This window comes from Protopterus annectens, chromosome 2.part1, assembly GCF_019279795.1.
Source record: "Protopterus annectens isolate FY-2018-M chromosome 2.part1, PAN1.0, whole genome shotgun sequence".
NCBI lineage: Eukaryota > Metazoa > Chordata > Ceratodontiformes > Protopteridae > Protopterus > Protopterus annectens.
The window spans coordinates 618,391,146-618,416,303 of NC_056729.1; the positions used below are offsets into that span (position 1 = coordinate 618,391,146).

A 25,158-nucleotide genomic window follows, 5' to 3' on the forward strand; every position below is an offset into this window, starting at 1 on the left:
ACTGATCTCTATTATACATCCAATTTGAGGCACAATATTCATTATGGTTTATAGGCAAGTACTAGACTAGAGGCCTTTGCATGTTATTTTCTAGTCAACTTCCTCAAGGTGAGACTCAAGCCCTGTACTTCACGTCTTTCATGTAAATATTTTAACGATTATGTCAACCCCTAACTAATACCTTGTAGAGTGAAGGGAGAACTCTTTTCTCCCTGCTGGAAATACAATATGAGATATCCTCTTAAGAAGAATAACATTTCCTAGTAACAGTATGTTCAATCTACAATAGCAACTAAGTGTATTGTCTTGCATTCTCCTCTGAGAATTACATTTTTTAATGCATAATATTAATTAAAATTATTATTTCCAAAAAGAATAGCCTGACATTAAATTCCAAATAGTTACTTCGAGAACATAAATATAGATTGTCCGGGGGCCTCTAAATTCTTGTTTGATCTTTAACTGATTTCAAAATAGATCCAAATTTAAAATTATTGGCAAACGTGCTGACCCATACTCCCTTCATTACATGGAAATCAGACATAAATTGAAAAATAATTGGACATGACATTGACCCGTATGGTACTCCAGTAGTGAAGGGTGAATCCTTAGTGACATCATCTCCAATTCTGGCTCTAAAATACCATTCTATCAACCAGTTATTAATCCACTTTATTTTATACCTATCAACATTTGTTTTGTTCGGTGTACTTATAATTGCACTATGGGATATAGATCCAAATACCTTTGAAAGGTCCAGATAGACAGCAACCACTGACAGACACATATCAATGGCTTCTCAAAACATTCTGATAAAAAATATCAAATTAGTCATACATGATCTTGTTTCACAAAACCCATGCTGAAAAATTGCCAGTCTGGTCTTAATTCATCTTTCATTAATCTGTAAAATACCCTTTCAAAACATAACTCAGTTATGCAAGTCAAGCTAATTGGTCTAAAATTATCCACAAAGTTATTAATGCCACCGTTTTGTACTAGAACAAAAACATCTGTTCTCTATATATGAGGGGCATATCCTGACTGCATAGCTGTCTCAAAAATCAATGAATACCAGGAACCAGAGGTATATAGATGTTTGAAAGAAAAATATCCATTTATATTATGATGCCCTGTTGTTGCATTTATTGCTTTTAATATCTCATTAACCACTGTAAGTTAAATGATAGGTAGTATACCACTGCACTCATGCATACTTGTATTGTTCCACAGAGAACAGTCTAACAAAGCAGAAACCTTTTCTAAAAATGTTATTACGAGATGTTTTGAATCAGTTATCAAGTTATTATCCTTAATAACACTAATACAAGTATATTATAAAGAATCATTGTTGCACTTTAGACATATGTGTCTAGTATTAAAGATGCCTATAAAATAAATCCCAGCAACTGGATGTTGACTGTTATTTCATGTCTTCACGTTTTAAAAAGAACTCAAAATTAACTAGATTACCTTTTCAGGAATAGTGAAAGCAAACCAGAGAGATGCAAACCAACCTGATGAAAGTGAAAGCAAACCCCTCACCTACTGGATATAAAACAGTATCAAAAGAGATTATAAGTGAATATAATGAAGTAAAAACAGTTTCCATGACAAAAAGAAAATAGTCACTTTAACCTCAAAGTCAAATTATAGATCTCACCACACAAATGCAGTACAAAATCTGTGGCAGGCATTGCTCCAGGCAGATTTGAAGATACAGTACACAGACAGAAACACTGTATGGATTTAAACACATATCTAGAAGGAAATAAAAAAAACACATGGAAGTTATTATAGAAATACAATTAAATATAGACAGCAACCATAATATTATTAGCTCAACAGAAAATAAATCCAAAGTCACACAACACAAATTGCTAGAAGTAATGAAATATATTTTTCTCCCTTGTCCTTCAGTAAACAATTCTTTTTTGGGGAATAATAATGAATTTTTGCATTCTCATCCACAACTGCATGTATTTTCTATCAATCTTAGGCTTAAATTCATAATGGACTTGTTTGCTTTTATGCTAAGTTTTCACATAGCAAACTACTGTAGATGAACATTCAAGTGACATCAGAAGTTAATTCTTAGAATATACTTCTTTAAATTTAATAGTAGTTCACTGATGTCCTTTAGATTGCTTTTCATTTGGTGACTAAAAGGGTTTTTTTAGAGTTGTAAAATTCATAGTCGATCTGATCTCTAAAGCCCCCAACTCCAACCCATCCTCATCTTCCCCCTCAACTACCTATAACACTGGTTCGGCATCAGACTCTGACCTTTCACAACCTAAAAGCACAAAACCCCTTTCCAACAACTCAGCCACCTTCTCATTACAGCCAATACCTACAACACCGTAAGAAGACTACTGCAGAAACTTAAACTCTGCTCTTCTTCTGCTGACTACCTCCCTCCTATATTCCTAAACCTAGCTGCTGACTCCATAGCATACCCTATCAGCATCTTGCTCAACAGATCTATTTGTGAATCGATAGTGCCAAAGATCTGGAAAATGTCACATACCATTCCCATTCACAAAGGGGAAACACCTCTGACCTTATCAACTTTTGACCCATAGCCATACTGTCTCCCATATCCAAAATACTAGAAAAATGTATTCATCAACAACTAATGAAATACTTATTGCAGCACAACCTTCTTACACATACCCAACATGGTTTCCATCCAGGTCATAGCATATCCACTGCCCTGATGTCCTTCACAGAATCTGTTAACAGAGCCAGAGATGCAGGTAACTTTGTATCTGCTCTATTTCTCGACCTTTCTAAGACACTTGACACCATCTCACATTCCATACTCCTGGACAGGCTATCTAACTAAGGCCTTACCCCTCCCACCCTACAATGGTTCTACAGTTATCTACATGATAGAAAACAAGCAGTAAAATGTTCTAATGCTATCTCTCCTTTTCTACTTAACCCCACCAGAGTCCCACAGGGTTTTATCCTCTACTCTTCAATATATTTACAAATGGCCTATGCACTGCTTCCTCCAGTTGAACACTCATACAATATGCAGATGATTCCACAATTACCTGCATTTGTCTCACACTTCCCCAACTCATCAACCTCACACAACAAACCCTTTTGCCTTTGAATCCTAGCTCACTAACTGTCAACTATTCCTTAACCCTAAAAAGCAAAACTTCTTTCCTTCCAGCCAAAAAACTGCACTATTGACTTAAATTAAGTCAAAATATATCGTGCTGACAATACCACTATTAAAATAATCCACCAAACTAAACGTTCTAGGGGTCATCATAGGTGATCACTTAAAGTTTGATCTCCATGTACAACAGAATATAAAGAAAGCTCATAAGAAACTTGGCATCTTCTACAAAAACAAACAGTCCCTAAACACAACCTCCAAGATCACTCTTACTAAAACTTTCCTTCTACCCTTTCTTATATATGGTGCCTCTATTCTCACTAACTTACAGATCTGTATTAGATCTAAAATGGAACAGTGCTACAACTAAGTGGCCAATTTGCCACAAACTGAAAAGATATCACACATCATTGTAGCCCACTAGGAATACTAAACTGGCTAGAACTCCCCAGCCATCTCCTCTATATCCAACTCTTAACAGTACACAACATGTTCTACAAACCCATAGCCTGCCCCACTCTGAATAATATCATCAAACCATACAACTCTAACAGGACCCTTAGGTCTGAAGATAAGAAACTTCTTACTATTTCCAAACCCTCTAAAATATCGGGGCAAAGCCTATACTCTCACTCTGTTGCTAAAGCATGGAACTCACTCTCACTATCTAACAGAAGCATTTCTAATCTTATACCCTTCAAAACTTCCCTAAAACAGTACCTAAACAATTCTTGGTTATGTCCATGCTCTGCTCCATATTAATTTCTCTCTTCCACTCCCTCCTCCCTGTAAATGCCTCTCTTCCATCAAACCATCTTACCTCCTCCGACTCAACTAACACTTCTTCTTCTTCTTTTTTTGGCTTTTCTCAGTTAGGAGTCACCACAGCGGAACTCCGGTCCTCTAGTGATTGGCAGTAGATTGTTTTACGGGTGCCAAGGTGCCAGCTCGATGCCCAACCTTCAATGAAGGCACACTCATTCTACGTATGTCTTTTGAGCCACTCAACCATGGGGAGGACATACAGACTCCACACAGAAGGTGCTCCAGCCGAGAATCGAACGGGAGAACCTCTTGCTGTGAGGCAACAATGCTACCGCTGCACCACCGCAGCTAAACAAAAATAAATAAATAAATACATTTTTTGTAATATCTGTATTTATGTTGTTTGCCCTATGTTTGTTAAAATGCTAACTCATCTGTCTCTGTACTTTGTATTTCACTGCATTCACTTGTATTTTGTATTTAGCCATACTCAGTGTTGTAATGTTTATATCACAATCCATATGTAGAGCTTTTCTTCTAGGGTCTCTGCCGAAAGTGGGTTCTTTGACCCAGTCAGACTATCCTGGTAAACAAATGTCAAATGATATAAATAAAATGTTCATCTGCCAGTCCTCGACATCAGTTGTATTTACTTCTCCAGGTCAATTTACACATTTCAGACATAAATACAGATTACAGACTGAATGAAGATAACAGGACAAATAACATTCTGAGCTGATCATCATCTGTAGTGAGTTGCTCAACTGATGTTGGATTTGTTAATCTAGATTTTTTTCCAGAATTTGTCTGAAAAATGCTGAAGTGCTTTTCAAAATATGGCTATTGTAAATTCTTGCGATTTAAGTGGGAATCAGCTCTGCATACTGATTCTTTTTACTTGCCATGAATGGCTTCCAACTACCTTTGAGAAATCAGGTTTTTACTTTACATCTAATTGGTCACAACAATTTTGTTTGAAGCATATAAATTTAACAACAAAACAACTTTGTCTTTCTGGTAGTACCCGATGCTGTAAACACTTGTTTAAATGAGTTGCACACAGCATGTGCTCAGTATGAAACGTATTTTTATCCTATCTAGAAAAAAGAACTGAATATATCAACTAACTGTGATCTTTAAAATATTTGTGGAGGAAGTCATGAATTCTACAAACTTTAAAGATACAACAAAATCATAACTCATCACTGCTATCTTAAATAATTTAATGAATGTGTTTTTTTTTTATTTTAAACCACACTAATAATTATTTAATGTCTGTAATAGATTCTTTGGACTGCTGGAACTGCCCAGAAGATCATTGGCCTAATGAAAAACATGATGTCTGTATCCCCAAAGTGATCGAGTTCCTAACGTATGAGGAACCCTTGGGTACAACTCTTGCTGTAATTTCTCTGTTTATGACTCTGCTGAATGCTTCAGTGCTGGGAATTTACATTAAGCACAGAGACACACCAATAGTGAAGGCCAACAACAGAGAACTCAGCTACCTTCTTCTTTTGGGACTCATGCTGTGTTTTCTATGCTCATTAATATTTATTGGTAATCCAACTGCATTAACATGTCTGTTTCGTCAAACCATATTTGGCATAATTTTTTCCATTAGTATCTCTTTAGTTTTGGCAAAAACAGTAATTGTGGCAATTGCTTTCAAAGCAGCAAGACCTGATAGTAAACTGCAAAGCCTGCTGGGACCAACATTACCCAAGTTGGTAGTCTGTTTCAGTTCCACTGGCCAGTTTATTATATGTGTCATTTGGTCGTTATACAGTCCCCCTTTCGTAGAGTACAATACAAAATATGCAAATGGGAAAATAATAGTTCAGTGCAATGAGAACAACGTAGCATTCTTCTGCTGCATGCTGGGATATCTAGGGGGTTTAGCTATTGTCTGTTTTGTGGTTGCATTCATGGTAAGAAATTTACCTGACACATTTAATGAAGCTAAATTCATTACCTTTAGCATGCTAGTATTTGTCAGTGTGTGGCTGTCCTTTATACCTGCATACCTGAGCACACAGGGCAAATACATGGTTGCAGTGGAGGTATTTGCTATCTTAGCCTCAGGTGCTGGATTACTCAGCTGTATATTTTTACCCAAATGCTGGATCATTTTACTTCAGCCTCATAAAAATACAAGGAAACATTTAATGAACACTGTTCAGTAGCACAGTGTAACACTACAGAATGACTTGTATGGTTTTATTTTCAAATACAGAGTTGCATTTTAGTATAATATTTATTTGAGCTTGGCAACCTTGTAAGTACAATTGCCATAGTCAGCTCATTGCAGGTAGAACCCACAAAAAATGCAAACCAGGGTGTAGGATGTATACTATATATCTAAAACACCTAACACCCTTACTGAATATAAGCAACTTCATAATAAAGTGAAAAAAAACAAATATCTTCAGACCAAAAGTCCTACTACTCCAAGCTTCAAAGCAATCATAGATCCAACCCCCAAAACTTTTGGAACAGTATATCTGCTCTCCTCGCTCCTGGCAAAAAAAGACAATCCCTGCCCTGACCCTAACTATCTAGATCACATCTTAGCTACTCAATTCAACTCCTTCTTTATTGATTCAATAACCAAGCTCACCACATCATTCTCCAACAACACTTCTACTCCACTCTCCTCCCACACCTTCATCTCTAGTCCCACTGATATCAACACTACTCATCTCCCTCCATTTATCATTTAACTCATTTCTCCATACACTATAAAAAACTTCTACTAAAACTAAAACCATGCTCTCATGCCCCAGACAACCTTCCGTCTAACTTTCTCACGCTAGCTGCCAATGGCATAGCCCTTCCTATCACCATACTTATCAACCATTCAATCCAAGTATCCCATGTACCCCTCTTCTGGAAAAAAGTGTTCATCATTCCCCTCCACAAAGGAGGCAACAATACTGAAATCTCCAACATTTGTCCAATAGCCACCCTGTCCCCATCTCAAAAGTCCTTGAAAAATGCATACACTTGCAACTCCTTCCCTACCTCCTAGACAATCAACTTCTTTCACCTACTCAACATGGATTTAGACCTGGACATAGTACTACCACTGCCCTTCTGTCCTTCCTTGACATTATCAACTGTGCCCGAGACTCTGGCAATATTGTATCAACCCTTCTCTTAGACTTATCAAAGGCCTTCAGTAATGTTTCCCACAACCTTCTCTTGTCCAAACTCTGTTTTCTTGATCTCCCCCCTCTATTAACTGGTTTAACAGTTAATTTTCTAATAGACAACAAGTATTCAAGTGAAACAGTAGTACCTCTTCCTTCCTTTACACCCCAACAGGAGTTCCACAAGGCTCACTACTAGATCCCTTATGTTTTAACATCTTCATTAATAATTTTCATCAGTGCATTCCTAATACCAAACATGTCCAATATGCAGACGATTCCACCATAATTTGCTATGTTCAATCCCTCCCTAAACTCAAGCAACTAACACAAGATGCATTCTCTTATACTGAGTCTTGGATGATGAATAATCACCTTGCTCTCAGTGGATCCAAAACCAAAATAATAACCTTTACCCCATCTAAAAACAACTCTAGCAATACAAATTCTTTCTCCATAGTCAGTCAGAATAAGATTCCCATTGAAATCATCTCCCATACAAAACTTCTAGGTATTATCACTGATAAACATTTGACGTTTGACATTCATATACAAACTGATATTAAGAAACACACCAAAAGATTGGAATGCTGTATCCTTACAGCCATTATATCACCCCCTCATCCAAACATATACTCTCTATTTCCTACCTCATCCTCTCTCTCTTGTATGGAGCCCTCTTCTCACCAATCTTCAATCCTCCCTAAAGTCAGAACTGACATCCTGCTACAATAAAATCTCTAAGTTTGCTACTGGGACCAAATTCTCCTCCCACCACTGTGATTCACTCCACTCATTGAAATGGCTGGAACTCCCCCACTATCTCTCTTGCATTCAACTACCCTTCCCTCTCATCCATACTCAACTTGCATCATCCTGACAGATTACTCAGGTCCAGTAACCAGAACCTCCTCAAAGTGTACAAACTCTTACACGCACCAAGGCAATCTCTCCTGCCTTTCTCCCTCACTCATCTATGGAAATTCACCGACCCCCCACATTCAAATCATCCAAAACCACTCCACTTTCAAGACCATGATCTATTCCCATCTCTCTTCTTGCTGGGAATGCTCATACTCTCACCCCACCTGACTCCCTCTACTAATTTCATTTCCATTCCCTCTCCGTTTTTTTCCTTTCTCATAACTCAACCTATTCACCTTTCACTGTTCTATTATCCTCCTCTAATTCTTCCTACTTCTCACCTCATGAAACTATGAGTGCATATATGCTGCACTTCAAATTATATTTATGTACTCCAAAATACTTGTGTTTTAATTTCATCCAATGCTTTGTTACAACACCTTGCTCAAATGTTATTATTCTGCCTTATATGTTATTGTGTTTTAGTAGTTTTTGAAAATTGTATTGCACTTGTTAACTTTGTTGATATTAGCTTTGTAATATTTGTATATGGAGCTTTTCTCCCTGGACCTCCATTGAAAATGAGCTCATTTGTGGTCCAATGGACTTTCCCGGTTAACAAACTGCAAATGAATAAATAAAATAAATATAATACAGTAGGATGCATGTTCTTAGCCAAGTACTAGGCTAGCTGCCCTTGCAGGACATTGTATGGCTAGCCAATTTCCCTCAGACGTTATAATCATGCCTTGTATCTTGTGTCTTTGTGTCTTAACCATTATGACAATCCCCATCAGTGAATACAAGAAATACAAATAAATATAGAAATGGCACATGCTACATTTGTTAATCATTCACAATAGTTTCAAATCCAAGTGTGGTTACAGCTACTTCGAATATTTTTATTAATTACAGACAGATGCTGAGTGAACATTATGTTGTCATCTAGACCAATGATTGGTTTCAGCAATGGCCTGGTTCTTTATCCACTACATCCCAATATCTGAGATTACTGGATTAAAATCTTCAATCAGGCAAATATGTCTGTGCAATGAAACATTCAAACAGTTTGCCTTGTGTAATGCTGTGAAGTAGCAGAACCATTTGCTACAGACTGCCAGTAACAGTAAGTATCTTGCATTAAATGAACCTAGCTTTCATTACAAAGACAAAATAATTCATATGATAGGCCCCTTCTAAAAGTTACACTTTGTATGGGCTCTTGGTGCTAAACCACCATACGGACAATCATACCCAGAGCAACCTGCAACATGCAGTGGAGATGCATGTAAAGTAAGGAACATAATAATCAAGATATCCATGATGCCAAGGCTGATACATGGCTAAAGGAAAACCAATTTAAAGATATTGTCATTTCTTATCATATACTGGTGATTCATTTGATCCACGTGTTTCCTGTGGCTAACCATGTGTGACATTTAAAGACAATAAACATATTTTAAGTATAATTGTCTGTGGTCTCTCAAGAAGGGATTAACTGCTTGTATATCATTAACCCACACAAGGATATAGACAAGAAAGGATAAGAATTTAATAATATACTTAAAGTGCATTTCAAAAGGAGCGAACCTCAGTAAGTAAATGCATTGCTCCTGGCTAACTTGCAGGTGGGGAAATCTAAAATGATATGGCTTGTTCTTCTAATATAGCCTGATGTAATATAACTAAACCTGTCTTTCTGTGCAAAAGGAAATATAATTTGATGAAGCTTGGGCTCTGGGCAACAGAACCAAGGATCTGGATTGTACATATTTAACTACTGGTCCAAGGTTACAGACTTGTCTTTATTTGAAAGGACTTGGTGGCATATCTGTTAAAAAGTGACCTTCCTTCAAGATGGCTGCCGAGTATTAAACACATACTTATTGCTGCTCCTGTTCCAGCTAAGTTTATCCACTTAAAATAACCTGCATCTGGCTTTAAAAGTCAAAAGAAAGGAGTATTTCTGCTAAAATACGTCAAAAGGATTCGATCTACAGTGGCATTTTGGATAAAAAAAGCTAATTTTAAACCTTACTTTCTTTTAAGTATTTACCTGAACTCATTCTGGGGAAGGCCAAGTCCGCATGGTAATAACCTTCTCTGCATATAACAGTATTTCACATAAGAGATGGCTACTAAGCAAGAAACCATGGATTCTACAACTACAAAAACTAAACTTTCCTCTATAATTACCCCTGAGAAGGATGTAATATCCAAGAGACAAAAAATAAATAAATCAACGCAAGAGCTGAACAAAGGGCCTACTAAAACCAAAGCTGAATCTGCACTTTCACTTGAAGATATTAAGTCAGCATTACAGCCATTGCAAGATGAGTTCAAGTTATTTTCAGATAAGCTAAATTCCTTCGGTTCAATCCTGGATCAAATCATAACAAGAATAAACACAATAAAAAATAAAACTGAGGAGAACTCAAAGCAGATACAGGATTTACAAGCTAAGGTAAATGCAAATGCAAAAATAATCAATGACTTACAACAAAAAAATAACTGACTTAGAAGCTCGAAGTAGGAGAAATAATATCTTAATACGTGGCATTCAGGAAAAGTTTGATCAACCCCAACTACCTGTAATATTAACAGAGATCTTTGAACTAGTAACTGAAGATAAATTTCTTGCAAAAGAAATTACTGTGGAAAGAGTTCATAGAGCGCTACAGAAAACTCAAAATGAAGCTAACCCCAGACAGATCTATGCAAAACTACTTAATACTGCACATGTTAATTTACTGCTAATGGTTGCAAAGAAGAGAAAAAAACATCTCATGGAGAGGCTACAGGATCTCATTATCACAAGACTTACCTCAGCCCATTAAAGTACAGAGACAAGCTCTAGCCCCTTTCTGTGCTTTGCTAATAAAAAAAAAAATATTTGTTTCTAAATGAAATACCCAGCCACTCTTTCCTTTAACTATAAAGACCAAAAGTACTTTATACAGTCTGTGGAGGAGGCAAAGAAAACATTTATGCAAGTTTTCAAGGAAGTACCAGTTATTTTAAACTTATAGCAAAGCTATTTAAAATACAATAAAGAAAATGTACTGCTTTAAAAAAAATAATGCAGCTTCTCTCTGAAGATAGGTCTGGAAACACTAACATAAGATGGAAACACTATCAGAAGAAATTACTTCCTACAGAAATGGTACTTTTTACTTTCTCAGATCTGTAAACAAAGAAAGGAAGCTAACTGAGCTAATCATACCTGATTTAATGTCCTGTTGGTTTTTCTGTCACTCTCTGGACATTCTGGAAATATTCCTGTCATTTTTATCTTTTTTTTCTTGAATTTATTTTCTTCTGATTTAAATTACTCCATTTTCAGGGACTTGTGTTGCTTCCTGAGGCCTGTGGAGGCCTACATAGCAGCTCCATGAGGGTTTCTTTTGTCTGCTGGGCTGTTTCTACTCTCCATATCCCAGAATTCAATGAAAACATTGGCCGATGATGTCACAAGGTCAGAGAGTGTGGGAAAAGAAATAAAGAAGCAAAAAGTATTACTGGGATAGCTAAAAATCATGAAATGCATCATATGTACGAATAAATGGACTGTATTTTTACAGTTTGGGTTCTGTGTGATGCTGAAAATGTAAAAACATTGAAGGATTTTGTTCAGGGTAATGTTAGTAACATTATTACTTAATTTAAAAAGCGTTACGTCAGTGTGTGCTATATTTAGTTAAGGAATGTTTATATAAATATATATATATATATATATATATATATATATATATATATATATATATATATATATATATATGTCTCTAGTTTATTATACTGCCTGCCAAATGATTGGTATTTAGTTTTATATTGTAGTATTAGTTAAATTGGTAACTAAGTATTACTTTAATTGTGTCTAAAATCTAATGCTGCAGCTAAATAAGTGATCTGTATCTTATAGGGGTAAAGTGTATAGTTATGTGTTCTATAAGCTTTATAAATCTCAGGTATCTGCAAATGATATCCAAAGCTCAGCTGATCACTTTGTTTGGGTCTATAAATGGTCTTTCTGTTTATTTTAGATGCGTGTTTATTTTAGGTGTGTGATTTTGATTTTCAGTAATAGATTTTAAAATAATATTTATAGATATGCCATTACCTTGGAATGCCAGATATAGTTACACTTGCCTGCTTACTGTCTGTGATAAGATATATTATTATTGATTTATAGGGAGTTAGTTCTAAACTAATGTGTGCAATCATAATAATATATACCAATCCAACCTGATGCACCTGTAAGCATAACTAATTCCATCTTATGATCTGCTAAAACTATATATATATATATATATATATATATATATATATATATTGTCTTTTAGAAAGTATGATTCATATACTCTTTTATTAAATATTCTAAGCATCTTTTTGCCTTTAAATGTACATTTTAGATTTATATGTTAGTATTAAATAGTTTTTGAAGTGGTATGAGGGTGTAGTTGTGAATGCTGGGTGACACTTGACTATCGAGGTTAGTATTTATGTCTCCCTGTTGCATACCTGTAACATTTATTTTATACAAAAATGTATAAGAACATTTGCAAATAAAATCATATCAGGGAGATGGGTGGTTAGGCACGGGTTGTAAGGTTAGGAGCATGGATGTCAGAACATCAGTTTTGAGTAAAGTTTATTTTTTATGTGTTAGAAAAGGAACTATCATTATATGGACCGTTCCTGGATCAAACTAGTATCTCTGTTGACACTATTGTTTTTATTGTTATTTTTTGAACTTATAGTTAGATGATTAGGGTGAATTCTTGGAATGTAAATAGTCTTCAGGACATAAAAAAAAAAAAAAGCTGGTTATGCACTTGATTTATCAAGACAAATCAAACATTGTTTTTTACAAGAGACATATGACAAATGACCAATGGGACAATATTAAAAAAAGAACTTGGATTAGATGGATTATATCAGCAGGGAGCAGCCTTGCATCAAAAGGTACAGCTATTTTAATTAAAAAGTCCTTCCCTGGAGAAGTGCTTGATACTAAATTTGATTCGAATGGAAGATGGTGTTCATTCACTTGCTCATACCCACAAGTTAAGTCCCTGATTTTGTTTTTGAATGTGTATAGTCCATGTTCAAACCAACATTTGTTCATCCAGGAAATACATAATCTGCTACTTCCATACCACGATCATTTCTTCATTATTGGTGGCGGCTGGAACGCTCTTATTGATCCATCAAATGATAGCTCGAATAAGAACAGAAAACAGTCCACCCAAATAACTGCTTCTATACAAGATTTGATGAATAGTTTTAATTTAGTTGACCCTTTTTTAATATCTGAGATTGACAGGGAGTCTAATAAATTCACTTTCTATTTGGCCTCACATAAGGTTTGGTCTAGGATTGATTATTACCTGATCTCAGATGCTTTTCTCGACTAAAATTGCTAATTTTGCTCATGAGGCCAGATCTATAGCTGATCATTTGAATATATCACTTGGCATTAACCCTAACCAAAAATGCAATTATGACAGTAAGATTTTCACTTGGTCACTAAATAGTAACATTCTGAAAAAAAATGACGTTTTGCAGGAGGTTAATGAATATCTAAAACACTTAGAAGCTGAATCATTGCTTTCCAATATCCCTTTAGATATACAATGGGCAGCGGCTAAAGCTGTCATTAGAGGAATACTTACCCTAAAAGCATCTTATTATAAAAAGAAAGAGAGTCTGTACATTAATAACCTCACAAAAGAGTTTTAAAAAATTGACGCAGAACTGCAAAAAGATTTTTCCCCTGATTTGGAAATTAAACTTCATGGAATTCAGAAGGAAATATATTTCTTCCACCAACAAAACTACTCTTTGACTGAATTAAAGCTTCTACATAGATACTCAGAATGGGCCCAAACTCCATCCAATACTCTAGCAAGACTAATAAATATCAAAGAAGGACCAAATTATATAAAGGACATAAATTACAAAGGGAAAATCCTGTATAGAAATAAGACATTGTAAATTAATTTGTAGATATTTACACGGAAATCTACAATCCCAAATCTCAATTCCAAAAAGAACAATACATAGACTTCCTCAATAAGCTTAATGTCCCAAAACTATCTTCCACACAAATTACCCAGTTAAAAGCTTCTGTAACACTAAATGAAATCACTGCAGCTATCAAAAAACTGAAACCTAATAAGGTGCCAGGCCCTGATGGATTTACAGGTGAATTTTACAAAATTTTCTGCAGTAATCTTATAAAAATCCTACTTAGCATGTATAATCATATCATATCAGAAGGGATTATGAACAAGTATATGAATAATTCCAAAACTATTTTCATCCCAAAACCGAACTCTGACAAATCAAACCCTCTTAACTATAGGCCTATTGCCCTTATAAATGTAGATATGAAAATTTTATCTACCATTTTTGCAAATAGAATTCAGAAAGTGATGGCATCAATTATTTCTCCAGAGCAATTGGGTTTTATAAAGCAAAGACAACTTTGTGATAATACTCTCACTTTGCATACATTATTAATATTCCTTGAAAAGGATAATCATCCAAGATACGCTTTAACGTTAGATGCAACTAAGGCCTTTGATAATGTGTATCTCAACTTCTTATATGTAACAATGGAATACTTTAATTTCCCGGATATGGTCATTAATACTATTAGGATGATGTATAAAAATGCCTCTACTTCCCTTTATATAAATAAAACATTATCAGATCCTATTAAAATTACAAATAGCACCAGACGGGTGTCCGCTATCACCCTATCTTTTTAACTTGTATTTTGAACCTTTTCTTATCTGGATCAAACAGATGACCTATCATCATATCCCAAAAATCTATAACATCGAAATAAAGTACTCAGCGTTTGCAGATGACCTTAACATTTACTTTGAGCTTCCTAACACAGACCTCCAGAAAATTTGAAACTCTATTAATCTCTTTTCTAAAGTTGCTAACTATAAGCTTAACCCCACCTAATCATCCTGTTTTCCTTTGAATCCTAAGAAGCATTTAAAATACTACTTCCCCCTTTCTGACATACCTCTTAAATATTCAATAAAGTATCTGGGTATAAACTTCATGCACTCTCATCAAGAACTTATGAAAACTAATCTTTATAAAGTTTGGGATCAAATAAACAATGATCTAACCAGATGGAAAAATATTAACCTTTCACTGTTATCAAAATCTGCTATTATCAAGATGAATATTCTACCTAGAATTCTTTTCCATTTAAACTCTGTTTTTCTTAATATTCCAAAAAAACTTCTTTTGTAAAATGGAGACCACAATTTCTAAATTCTTATGGTTCCCTAAATCAACCAGGATAGAATATAGGAAATTAACTATCCCAAAAAGCTAAGGGTGGATTAAGTCTTCCAGATTTCAGTCTTTATTATCAAATAATTACCACAAGTCGGTTAATAAAAATAGCCAGTTATGATCTGTATGAAGAATCTTGGTCTCCAATGTGGGTCAAGATCTGGTATAACTGTATACGTTCATTCAAAATTAATCCTCAATCTATCCCCTTTCTCACACCTGTTGGTGAATTTAAGATTAAGTTTTTGCCTCTTCTAAAAAACAAAATTCTTATTTTTCATGATCTGATGAAATCCCTTCATTTGTAAAATACAATCCCCATTCTTCAACCCATACATCTGAATCCAAATTTAAAAATCAATAATAAAATGATTGACCTATTTAACTTTCCTATTATCAAGAAGGCTACAGTCTGGCATTTTTATAGTACAAAAAATGCAGCAGAGGTTAAAACTTTATTTGGGGCTCCTAATACATATGACCCTGTTTTAAGACAACTCAGCTCACTTATAAAACAAAAATTCCTTAAATACAGAGTTATGGAACAAGATATTCAATTAACACAATCAATCATCAATTCGCTCTCCCTAAAAAACAAAATGATCTCACATACTTGTAAACTTGTGTTGTCTATTATACATAGTCATTCACTTTTATTTTCCAAATACTGGGATTCAATACAGGATGAAATCTCTAGTGAATCTAAGTATGAAGCAATCAGAAATACATTAAACTTGACCCCCTTCAAAAATCTAATTTACACACAGCTAATGATAAATAATAACTCTTACTACACCCCAGTTGTTTTATAAAAATTTGGATGTAATAAAAACTTAACATGTCCTTTTTGCACTCTCCCTCATGTTGACATAATACACATATTCTGGAGTTGTAAGACCATCAATAAACTCTGGTGCTCCCTCAGAATTCAATTAGAAAAATGGGGTATGAGAAAACTACATTTTCTTGGCAAACTATGATCCTTAATATTGTTCCTATTCAAATCAAAGGTATTCATCATCATGTTCTTGTCTCAGTTTGTGCTCTCCTTAAATATTTAATTACTAAAAATTGGATCAACCCCTCAGCAATTTCATGGGAAAACTTTATGGATATGGCAATAAAATATATATCAGTGCACAAAATGTACATGAATAGCAAAAAGAAAAATAATTATTTTAAAAAATATTGGGAAAATCTCTTTGATCTAATCTGGAATAAGTAAAATCCAGCAAAATTTTTTTCTTATACATTTGCATTCCAAGCTGGATCCTTTTTATACTAGGTACGGTCCAAAATTATTTGATAATTTAAACATTACACTTTACTAATTGTCTTATGTCATTTTATTCGGAGAGGTCCTCTGACATCCATGATGTAAATATATTGTAAATATGGTGTAAATAGGTTCTTAGGACATGTTTAGTTTACTTTAGGTGGTGTACCCCCAAAATAGTTAATAGTTTATAGTTTATATAATAGTATGTTATCTGATTATAGTTATCCTCCTCTTGGGAGGCCTGATTTCTATTTGTATTGTGTTTTTCTGGAATAACTGCTTGTCTATAAATCAAAACTTGTTGATAACTGTTTGTATTAATTTAGAATGTACTTTACTTTCTTTTTCTTGATTTGATGTACCTTACAAGTTCCTTATCTTATATTTATTTTCATTTCCTTTTTGTAAAAGTTTTAAAACTAATAAAAATATTTTTGAAAAAAAAAAGTGACCTTCCTGAATATTTCAAATACTTCTGTAAATTATATTATTCAGTGAGCTAGGATATGGAGTTAGCTGCATGTCAGATTCTTATGTACATATTCTGTTTATGAAAATATTTTATTTGCCTTCTTTGTATACCTTTGAACATCTGCATTTTTAATCTATAGGCACCATTTGCACAACTACTTAAGTGAAGTGCATTTATTTATTTAATTTTTATCTGCTGTGGCTGGAATGTATTATATATTTATGTACTGTTATTTATTATCTGAACAGGAAGTACTGAACACTGTGGTTTAACAAGACCAATGTATCCTCTTAGACTGTTTGGGCTATTACCAGTGAAAAAAGTAATGTACATAATTTTATATTTGCTTAAATTAAGAATCGTAGGCAACCAGTATGTTTTTTGGTATTAAGCCCTAACTATACTTGTGTCAGTGTTAACTTTGCATGAAGAAAACTTCAGGGAACTGAAAAATTCTGCCAGCCTTCCCTGGGATGTGTGTGTGTGTGTGTGTGTGTGTGTGTGTGTGTGTGTGTGTGTGTGTGTGTGTGTGTGTGTGTGTATGTGCGCACACATGCTTGTATGTGTGTGTGTGTGTGTATACAAAAAAAAAAAAAAAAAACTTGAGTTAAAAACAGTTACCATGGTAAGGTGCATGGGAAGACACTGTGGTTCACATCGAGAGTGGTGAGAAGGGGCCATGAGGTGCTAGGCAAAAGAGTCAGCTCTGTAGGTTGTCCTTTGTGCAGATTTATCTGGGTGTAGATTTTAGAAGATCATAAACAGGACAACAATGCATACTCACCATGTGTTCTTGCAGCCAGGGAGCATTTTGTGAATTGATTATTGAGTTAGATTTGTATGAGCTTTCTTTCTTCTATTTTCACCTGCTGGATATCAGTTGTTGTGTCTTTCAGCTTTTCCCAGTTAGGGGTCGCCACAGTGGAACTCTGGTTCGCTAATGATTGGCAGTAGATTTTTACGTACTGAGTTGCTGGCCCTGATGCACAACCTTCAACGAAGGTACGCCCATTCACACATGTCTCCACACAGAAGACGCTCTAGCTGAGAATCGAACAGGACAACGTCTTACTGTGAGGTGACATATCAGTGATGTAACTAAATTGATCACTCCTTTGGTTCTAGTGAGGACCTTTTTCACAGAGTTCAGACTCACAGAGGGTTTCCCAATGTGAAGAAATATGCATCAGGGTTAAGTTCAGAACCCACTGATGTTTATACTGGTGATGGGCGGCATTAACTAATAGGTCGGAGGGGACAGATCAACAGAGTTGCTGTATGCAGATGATGTAGCATTACGAACAGACTCTTTACAAGAATTTCAGCAATTAGTAGGGGAATGGAATTCAAAACTGAAGGCACATGAGATGAAACTGAGTACAGATAAGACAGTTGTAATGCCAGCAGGTGGGGGAAATCAGAAGAAGATAAAAATTGCGATAGAAGGTAAAATTGTAGAACAGGTTAACAGCTTCAACTGTATGGGAGTGGCAGCTAAGGAAAAAGGAAGTCTGAATAAGAAGGACAAAGCTTGAATCAGGGGGGCTGCAGCCAAATGGCACAGATTGTCATTAGTAATGTATGACAGAAGGATGCCAAAGAAGCTGAAAAGTAAGGTGTGCAAAACAGTGCTTTTACCAGTACTAATGTATGGTACAGAAACCTGGGCAGTAAAGGTGGAGGATTTGAGGAAGCTAGAGGAGATTTATAGTAACATGCCTCAAATGGGTGGTAGGATGCTCACTGTGGGACAGATGAAGAAATTAGGACATCAGAGCAGTAACACACAATAGCTCCAGTCACAGATAAGGTCAAAGAGAAGAGGTTATCACAGTTTAAATGCATGTGCAAGAAAGCAGAAGACAATCTGTGAAGATGATTTGGAACAGACAAAAGGAAGGTAAGAGGAAACAAGGTTCTCCAGCAAAGAAATGGATTGAATGTTTAAGAGAGAAAATCTGTGCCAGTCAGGCATGACTGTCAAAGAAGGTAAGAGAGTGACACTATACTGTGAAAGCGAGTGTGGCAGCTGACACAATACCCCAAGCATGTGTATAAAATGGGAAAAGGGTGTATGGTGATGATGATGATGATGATGATGACTTTCACCCGCTGGATATCAGTAATATGGCTAAAAAGATCATTCCTTTGGTGCTAGCTGAAATCTTTCTTTGGGTTAGAATTTGGTCAGATCCTGGTATGATAGATGAACCCTTGAATTTCACTGAGGAGAACAGCTTGTAGTCCTCTTATTTATCACCTACTCAATGAAGTAAACTTAATTCCACAAAAACGTGTTAGCCTTTTCCTCAAATAAATATTTTGGTACTTCAGGCATCTGATCCTGGGTGACCTTAGGCAGAATTCAATTAAGACCTGTCGGGGCCTTAGGCAACATACCAGAGTTGGATACTCATGGATTCTCCATCAAGTCATACAATGTACAAATACCTCTTTTTCCATTTTTATTTAGTTCTTTGACGTATTCATAAGAGTATACAGCCTTAATTTTTTAAATCTGTTCTTAACAGTTCATTAGCGCTTTCATTCCTAGACATATACTTTGGTGATCAGACTTTGATTCTATACTTATTCATCTGAATATAGTACACTTTGGAAGGGAAAATCTGTAAAGACTTAGTGGTAGTGAGCATTTTTCCAGTTTTTCTATGTGCAAATGCTCTTAATGTCATTAAAGTCCTGGTCTCAAACTAGATTTGCGCACACACACACACACACACACACACACACACACACACACACACACACACACACACACACACACACACACACACACACACACACACACACACACACACACACACACACACACACCCGAGCAGGCACAGATATGCCCACATACCATGCGCACATTCTGTCCAAAGAGGAACAGAGAGTGACTTGCCAGGACATTCATACAGACAAAACAATTTTTAAACCATGACTGTGCCCTTTCCACTCATGAACACGTATCTTCCTTTTCTCAACTTTACTTAACACAGCTGTCACTTTTTCTCTTATCCTTGGTCACAGTAGACTCAGTCACATCACTGCTGGTCATACACAATGTATTTATAATAATCTGACCGTGTGGGTTTATGGATAAAAATATAACTTAAAAGCAGCAATGCCAGAATCACACCTGAAAAAAAACAGCATTTTTCTTCATTTGACAAGGCTATATAATAAACTTAAATGAGTGCATTTAACAATGCAGTTATGTTTATTTGTGCAAAAATAATCCTGCAACATCAAAAAGTTAACACAATATACCATGGCATTGCAATTTAAGTACTGTCCATTTCATTTGTAGACTGATTTTTGTAAGAACTGCTATGTACCTATTGAAAATCTATCTATCATAATTTACATCTTGTCATTAACAGCATATTTTCATATTTATAATATTCCAACAGCAGAAATATGAGCTCTACTTTTTGAATTAATGCACTGTACTCAGAAACTGACATATCAGTAATAAGAATTATATGTAATATAGAATTCCATTTTGATTAACTTCAGCTACCTCATCAAATATATGTGCCTTACACACATGCACACTTGTACACACACATACATCTATACACACATGCACCCACACATGCACATATACAGACACATAGTTAAACACCCCCCCACACACATGCTTGCATGTAGGCACACACAAACACACATGCACCATCTGTGCTTCCACACGTGTGTATACACACACACACACACACACACACACACACACACACACACACGAGCTCACACACATTCAGTGTTGTGAGTAGTATGCTTATTTACAAATGCATACCTCATGAAAATATTGCTGGAATGAATTACTTTCTCAGTACTGGCTATGTTCCATTGGCATGAGAGATACCAAAGCAGCTAGTTTTGCAGAAAAGGTACAACACTGAAAGACTTTGCTATGAATATTACTGAAATCTGCAATGTGTTTGGGGCTTTATTTTGTTCATAGGTTCATAGGTGTGTACTAGGCTAATGGTCTTGGGGCCTTTACAAACCTAGCCATAGGATTACCCTGGCATAGTGCCACCCGACCTTAGTTCCCAGTGCCTCTGTTGAGTAGAGCCACTGGTGTTATCCCCAGGGTGAGTTTTCTGTTTCCCATCCACTCATCAAGATTTCTTTTGAATAGGGTCAGCGAGATGCTCTGATGACATGTATGGGTAGTCTGTTCTATAGCATGGGCAGTCTCTGTGTTATGAACCTGTCCCTCCAGCATGTTCTGTTAATTGTGGTGATGAGGTTGAGGTCTCTGGAGTGTGTGGTGCAGAGGGATTGGCATTTCTTTAGATGTAGCATTTCTAACAGAGGTGGGTCAGACATGGCTTTGTAAGTTAAGCAGAGATCGTCTCTAAGTAGGCAATATGAGACAGAGAATAGTTGGTGTTTTTTGAGTCTGTTCATGTAGGAAAAGTGTTTAAGTCCTAGGATCCCCTTTGTGAGGTACTTTTGCAGCCTCTGCAGTTGTTGCAGGTGTCTAGTGAGGTACATGCCAAATGGGGCATTGTACTCGATGATTGGCCTAATGAAGGAAGACTAGAGGGAGACAATGACCTCTTTCTTCCTGGATGCAAAACCCTTAGTAATGGATGTGCCACATAGAAGGACTTTCTGACCACAGTGGCAATGTGGTGATCAAAAGAGAGGTTATGTCAACCTGTGTTCCCAGATCTCTTATAATGTCTTCTGTGTTCAGTGGACTACCATCAGTGTAGTAATTCATGGGAACTGTGTTTTTCCCAAAGGGGATGATGACACATTTTTTGGCATTGAGCTTAAGGCCATGGTTCTGACACCAGTCGCTGGTCACAGTAAGGCCATTCTGTAGGATGTCAACATCACTTTGGGACTTAATAATAGCTCCCAACTTGTAATCGTCTGCAATCTTTGTCAGCCAAAGTTCCTTTGTGTTGGCCTGGACTTCAGAGAAGTAGATACCAAACAGGAGAGGACCCAGGACTGAACCCTGTCAGACAGTCTGACTTGGAGTCAGCTATTTTCACACTGTGGGTTCTATCTGTGAGCCAGCTTGCAACCCAGCTAGTGATATAGGGGTTGATACCCATCTTAGTGAGTTTTTCTATTATTCCTGAGTGGGGAATGGTATCAAAAGCCTTGACCAGATCAAGGTAGGCTGTATGAACTACCTTGCCTTCATCCACAGCTCTGGTGACTGACTGAAAGAGGTCGACCAAGTTGAGCAGACATAATCTACCCTTCACAAAACCAAACTGTATGGGATCAAGAGTTTGGAGATTCCCTGCATCCTTGCTTATTAGGACCACGATGATACGTTCCATAGCTTTGCATCTCAGACTCGTTAGGCTAATGGGGCAATAGTTCCCAGGGTATGTAGTCGCTCCTTCTTTGTGTAGAGGGATAACTGTAGCTGTGCACCATTTGGCAGGAACAAAGCTGCGGTGAGGCTGTAATTCAACAGAGCACGCAGGCGAGGTGCCAGTTCACTCTATAGTTCATGTAGAACAGAACCAGGGATATTGTCAGGTCCCATAGAAGCTGCATTCTTGGCTTTAGACAGTGCTGTTTTAACCTGTGCAGCAGTAATACTGGGTGCCTGGCAATCTACTGGTATTGTGATTGGTCCTTTGGGGGAGGAGAGGGGGCTAAAGCTGGCACTGAATCTGTTGGCCAGTATACTGGCAATATCTGTTAGCTTGGTATAATATGTACCATTATGCAGTAGCTCAGAGCAAATCTAGGTATTGCTGTGGAGATTCTTTACATAACTATAGAAGGCCTTGCGGTTGTCTTTACTATCTGCTGCAATTCTGTTTTCATACCTAGCTTTAGCGGATTTGATGAGGGATCTCAGCTTTTTGTTGAGGCAGATAAGGGAGTTTTTCCAGTCTTGGGACTTCACCTTATTCCCCATCAGTTTCTTCCTTCTGTTGTAGAGTTTGTTCATGGCAGGGAACCACCAGATTGGCTTCCTTTTTTTGGAGGAGAGTGTCTTGGTTCTATTGGGTATGGCAAGAGTCATGCATTTGTGTATGTGTTCGTGCAGTGCATTGGTGCATGATTCTGCTGTCATGCAACTATCCTCCATTTGCATGGGTGCAGTGAAGTTAGCCACCTCTGTTTTTAGGATCCCAAAGTTAGCTTTGGAGAACTTTTTCATTGTGGGTACCTTTGCTGGGGGGGGGGGTGGATTTCCAAGGTGATTAGTTTATGGTCAGATCTAACCAGGGAGGAGCTGACTACTGATGTAGAGCAATGGTCACTCATGTTAGTAATGACCAGGTCAAGGATGTTGCTACCTCTAGTGGTGGTAAGAAAGAGCTGGTCCAGGGCATTGGAATTAATGAACTCCAGGAAACATTGGGCAAGTGTATTGGTACATGAGTAAGTTTATGGAGGGGTAGTTGAAGTCGCCTAGTAAGAGAGTGTTAGGTTGGACCCTAATATTCTCCAGGGTGCTTAGGAACATGGAGTGTGAGTCTTGAGACATAGTTGGGGGACCTATAGCAGGCTACATCGCTGAATCGCTGTCTTACCCAATGTTAGGTGCACTTGAAATATGTCTTATGCGCTATGTTGGGCTACCAGTCTGGTGGTATGCACATCCTTTATGAATATGTCGACACAACCACCTTTGGTGTTTTGGCCCAAGTTCTGGGGCCGAAAGGTGTGGAATGAGTTATAGCCTGGTAGTGCAGGGGTGCTTTCTGCTGCCTTGAACCAGGTCCCTGTTACAGCACAAATGTCAATGTTATCCATTTTAAGGAGTGCCTCAAGCGAGTGCATTTTGAGATTTAGACTTCTAGCATTGAGCAATATGACCCTCAGATTGGATTTGTTTGTAGGTGTTATGGTCATAATTTGGTCTTTGGAACACCACTTAAAAATGGCACTACAAGGCTGGCAAGAGCCTTGGCCAGTATCCAGAAGCCCAGTGGTGAAAGATGCAGGCCATCTCTGGCAAAGCATCGAGGTCCGTCAATCATGTCAGGCAGACAGATACTGGATCCCCTTAGAATGACACCAAAAACTTTTCCAGTTGTTGAAATCAATGATATTCTGCTTGTACTGTGGTATCATTCTGGGTGATGGTAGGATGCTGCCCAGGGCTAGGGTCATACCCACCTGGGCTACATAATCCGAGAGCTCCTCCATGTCTCTTTTCATGTAGTCCAGGGAGGTACATCTCAGGTCATTCACACACACATATACAATGAAATAGTCATATTTGTACCTGTTTTTGAGTGACCTGAGTGCATGCATTATGTGTCAGATCCTGGCACCTGACAGGCAGCTGACTGTTACTTTCTCCTTATTCATCTTAGTGAGTGGGACATCAGTGTGTCTCACTATCAAGTCACTTATGACTAGTGTTTTGAGCATGGTGTTTTGCCTTAGGGGCTTTGATTGAGTGGCACACTGTTTAGGAGATTTGTGTGTCTCATGATTAGTGGTGTGGTGTGGTGGTCGAGTGCATTTCTGCTTTGGAAGGTTCTGCTGCTTGGGTAGATTTTTATTGAGAGCCTCCGCGAAGGTGCATGTGTGGTTTGTGTTTTTATGTGAAGGCAGTGCTGGTGTGTGTTCCGGAGGGCTATGTGTTCCATGTGGTGTGGTGCAAGTGTTGACCTTCTCCTCTTGACCAGCTATTCCGATCTTGGCTGGAGAGTCCGTGGCTTCCAATTTGGATCTATAAGTGCATCTCTCGCAAGTCTGAGTGTCGTTAGGTAAGAGGAGAAGGTTGTCAGTGTACGAGTCAGTTGCAACATTGCCTCAGGATGCCCAAATTCACTGGGTTAATAGGAGAAAGCACAGGGAACTGACATTTAGACATGCCTGGTGGGGTGGACATTGATAATAACTACTAGATCTGTTTCCTTGTACAACGTTTAGTGCTTGTGCTACAATAATTGCTACAAGAAGTCTGGTAAAGTGCTAGACTAATAAGCTAGTATAAGTGCAGGAGAGGAGAGAACTAGTAGAGCTAAGGGAAAAGTTGAAGAGCAGGCTCTGGCACTGCTCAGAAGCTTGCAAACCATCCTAGATACAGCAAGTTTGTATCTGGACTAGACTAGTTACAGGAAAGGCAGGAAACAAGAGCAAATGCTGGTTTTTAAACTGGAAAGTTGAGAGAGATGGAAAAACTGCTTAAACGGCCAATAAACTACAATTTCTG

The 25,158-nt window shown here is 37.0% G+C and overlaps 1 protein-coding gene across 1 annotated transcript; it reads left to right on the top strand.

Annotated features, from left to right (window-relative positions):
* The first annotated feature begins 5,172 nt into the window (after positions 1-5,172).
* Positions 5,173-6,087, top strand: LOC122794879 (vomeronasal type-2 receptor 26-like). The gene has a single exon (XM_044063479.1). It carries the CDS (start codon positions 5,173-5,175, stop codon positions 6,085-6,087), a length of 915 nt encoding a protein of 304 aa, XP_043919414.1.
* The last annotated feature ends 19,071 nt before the right edge of the window (positions 6,088-25,158 follow it).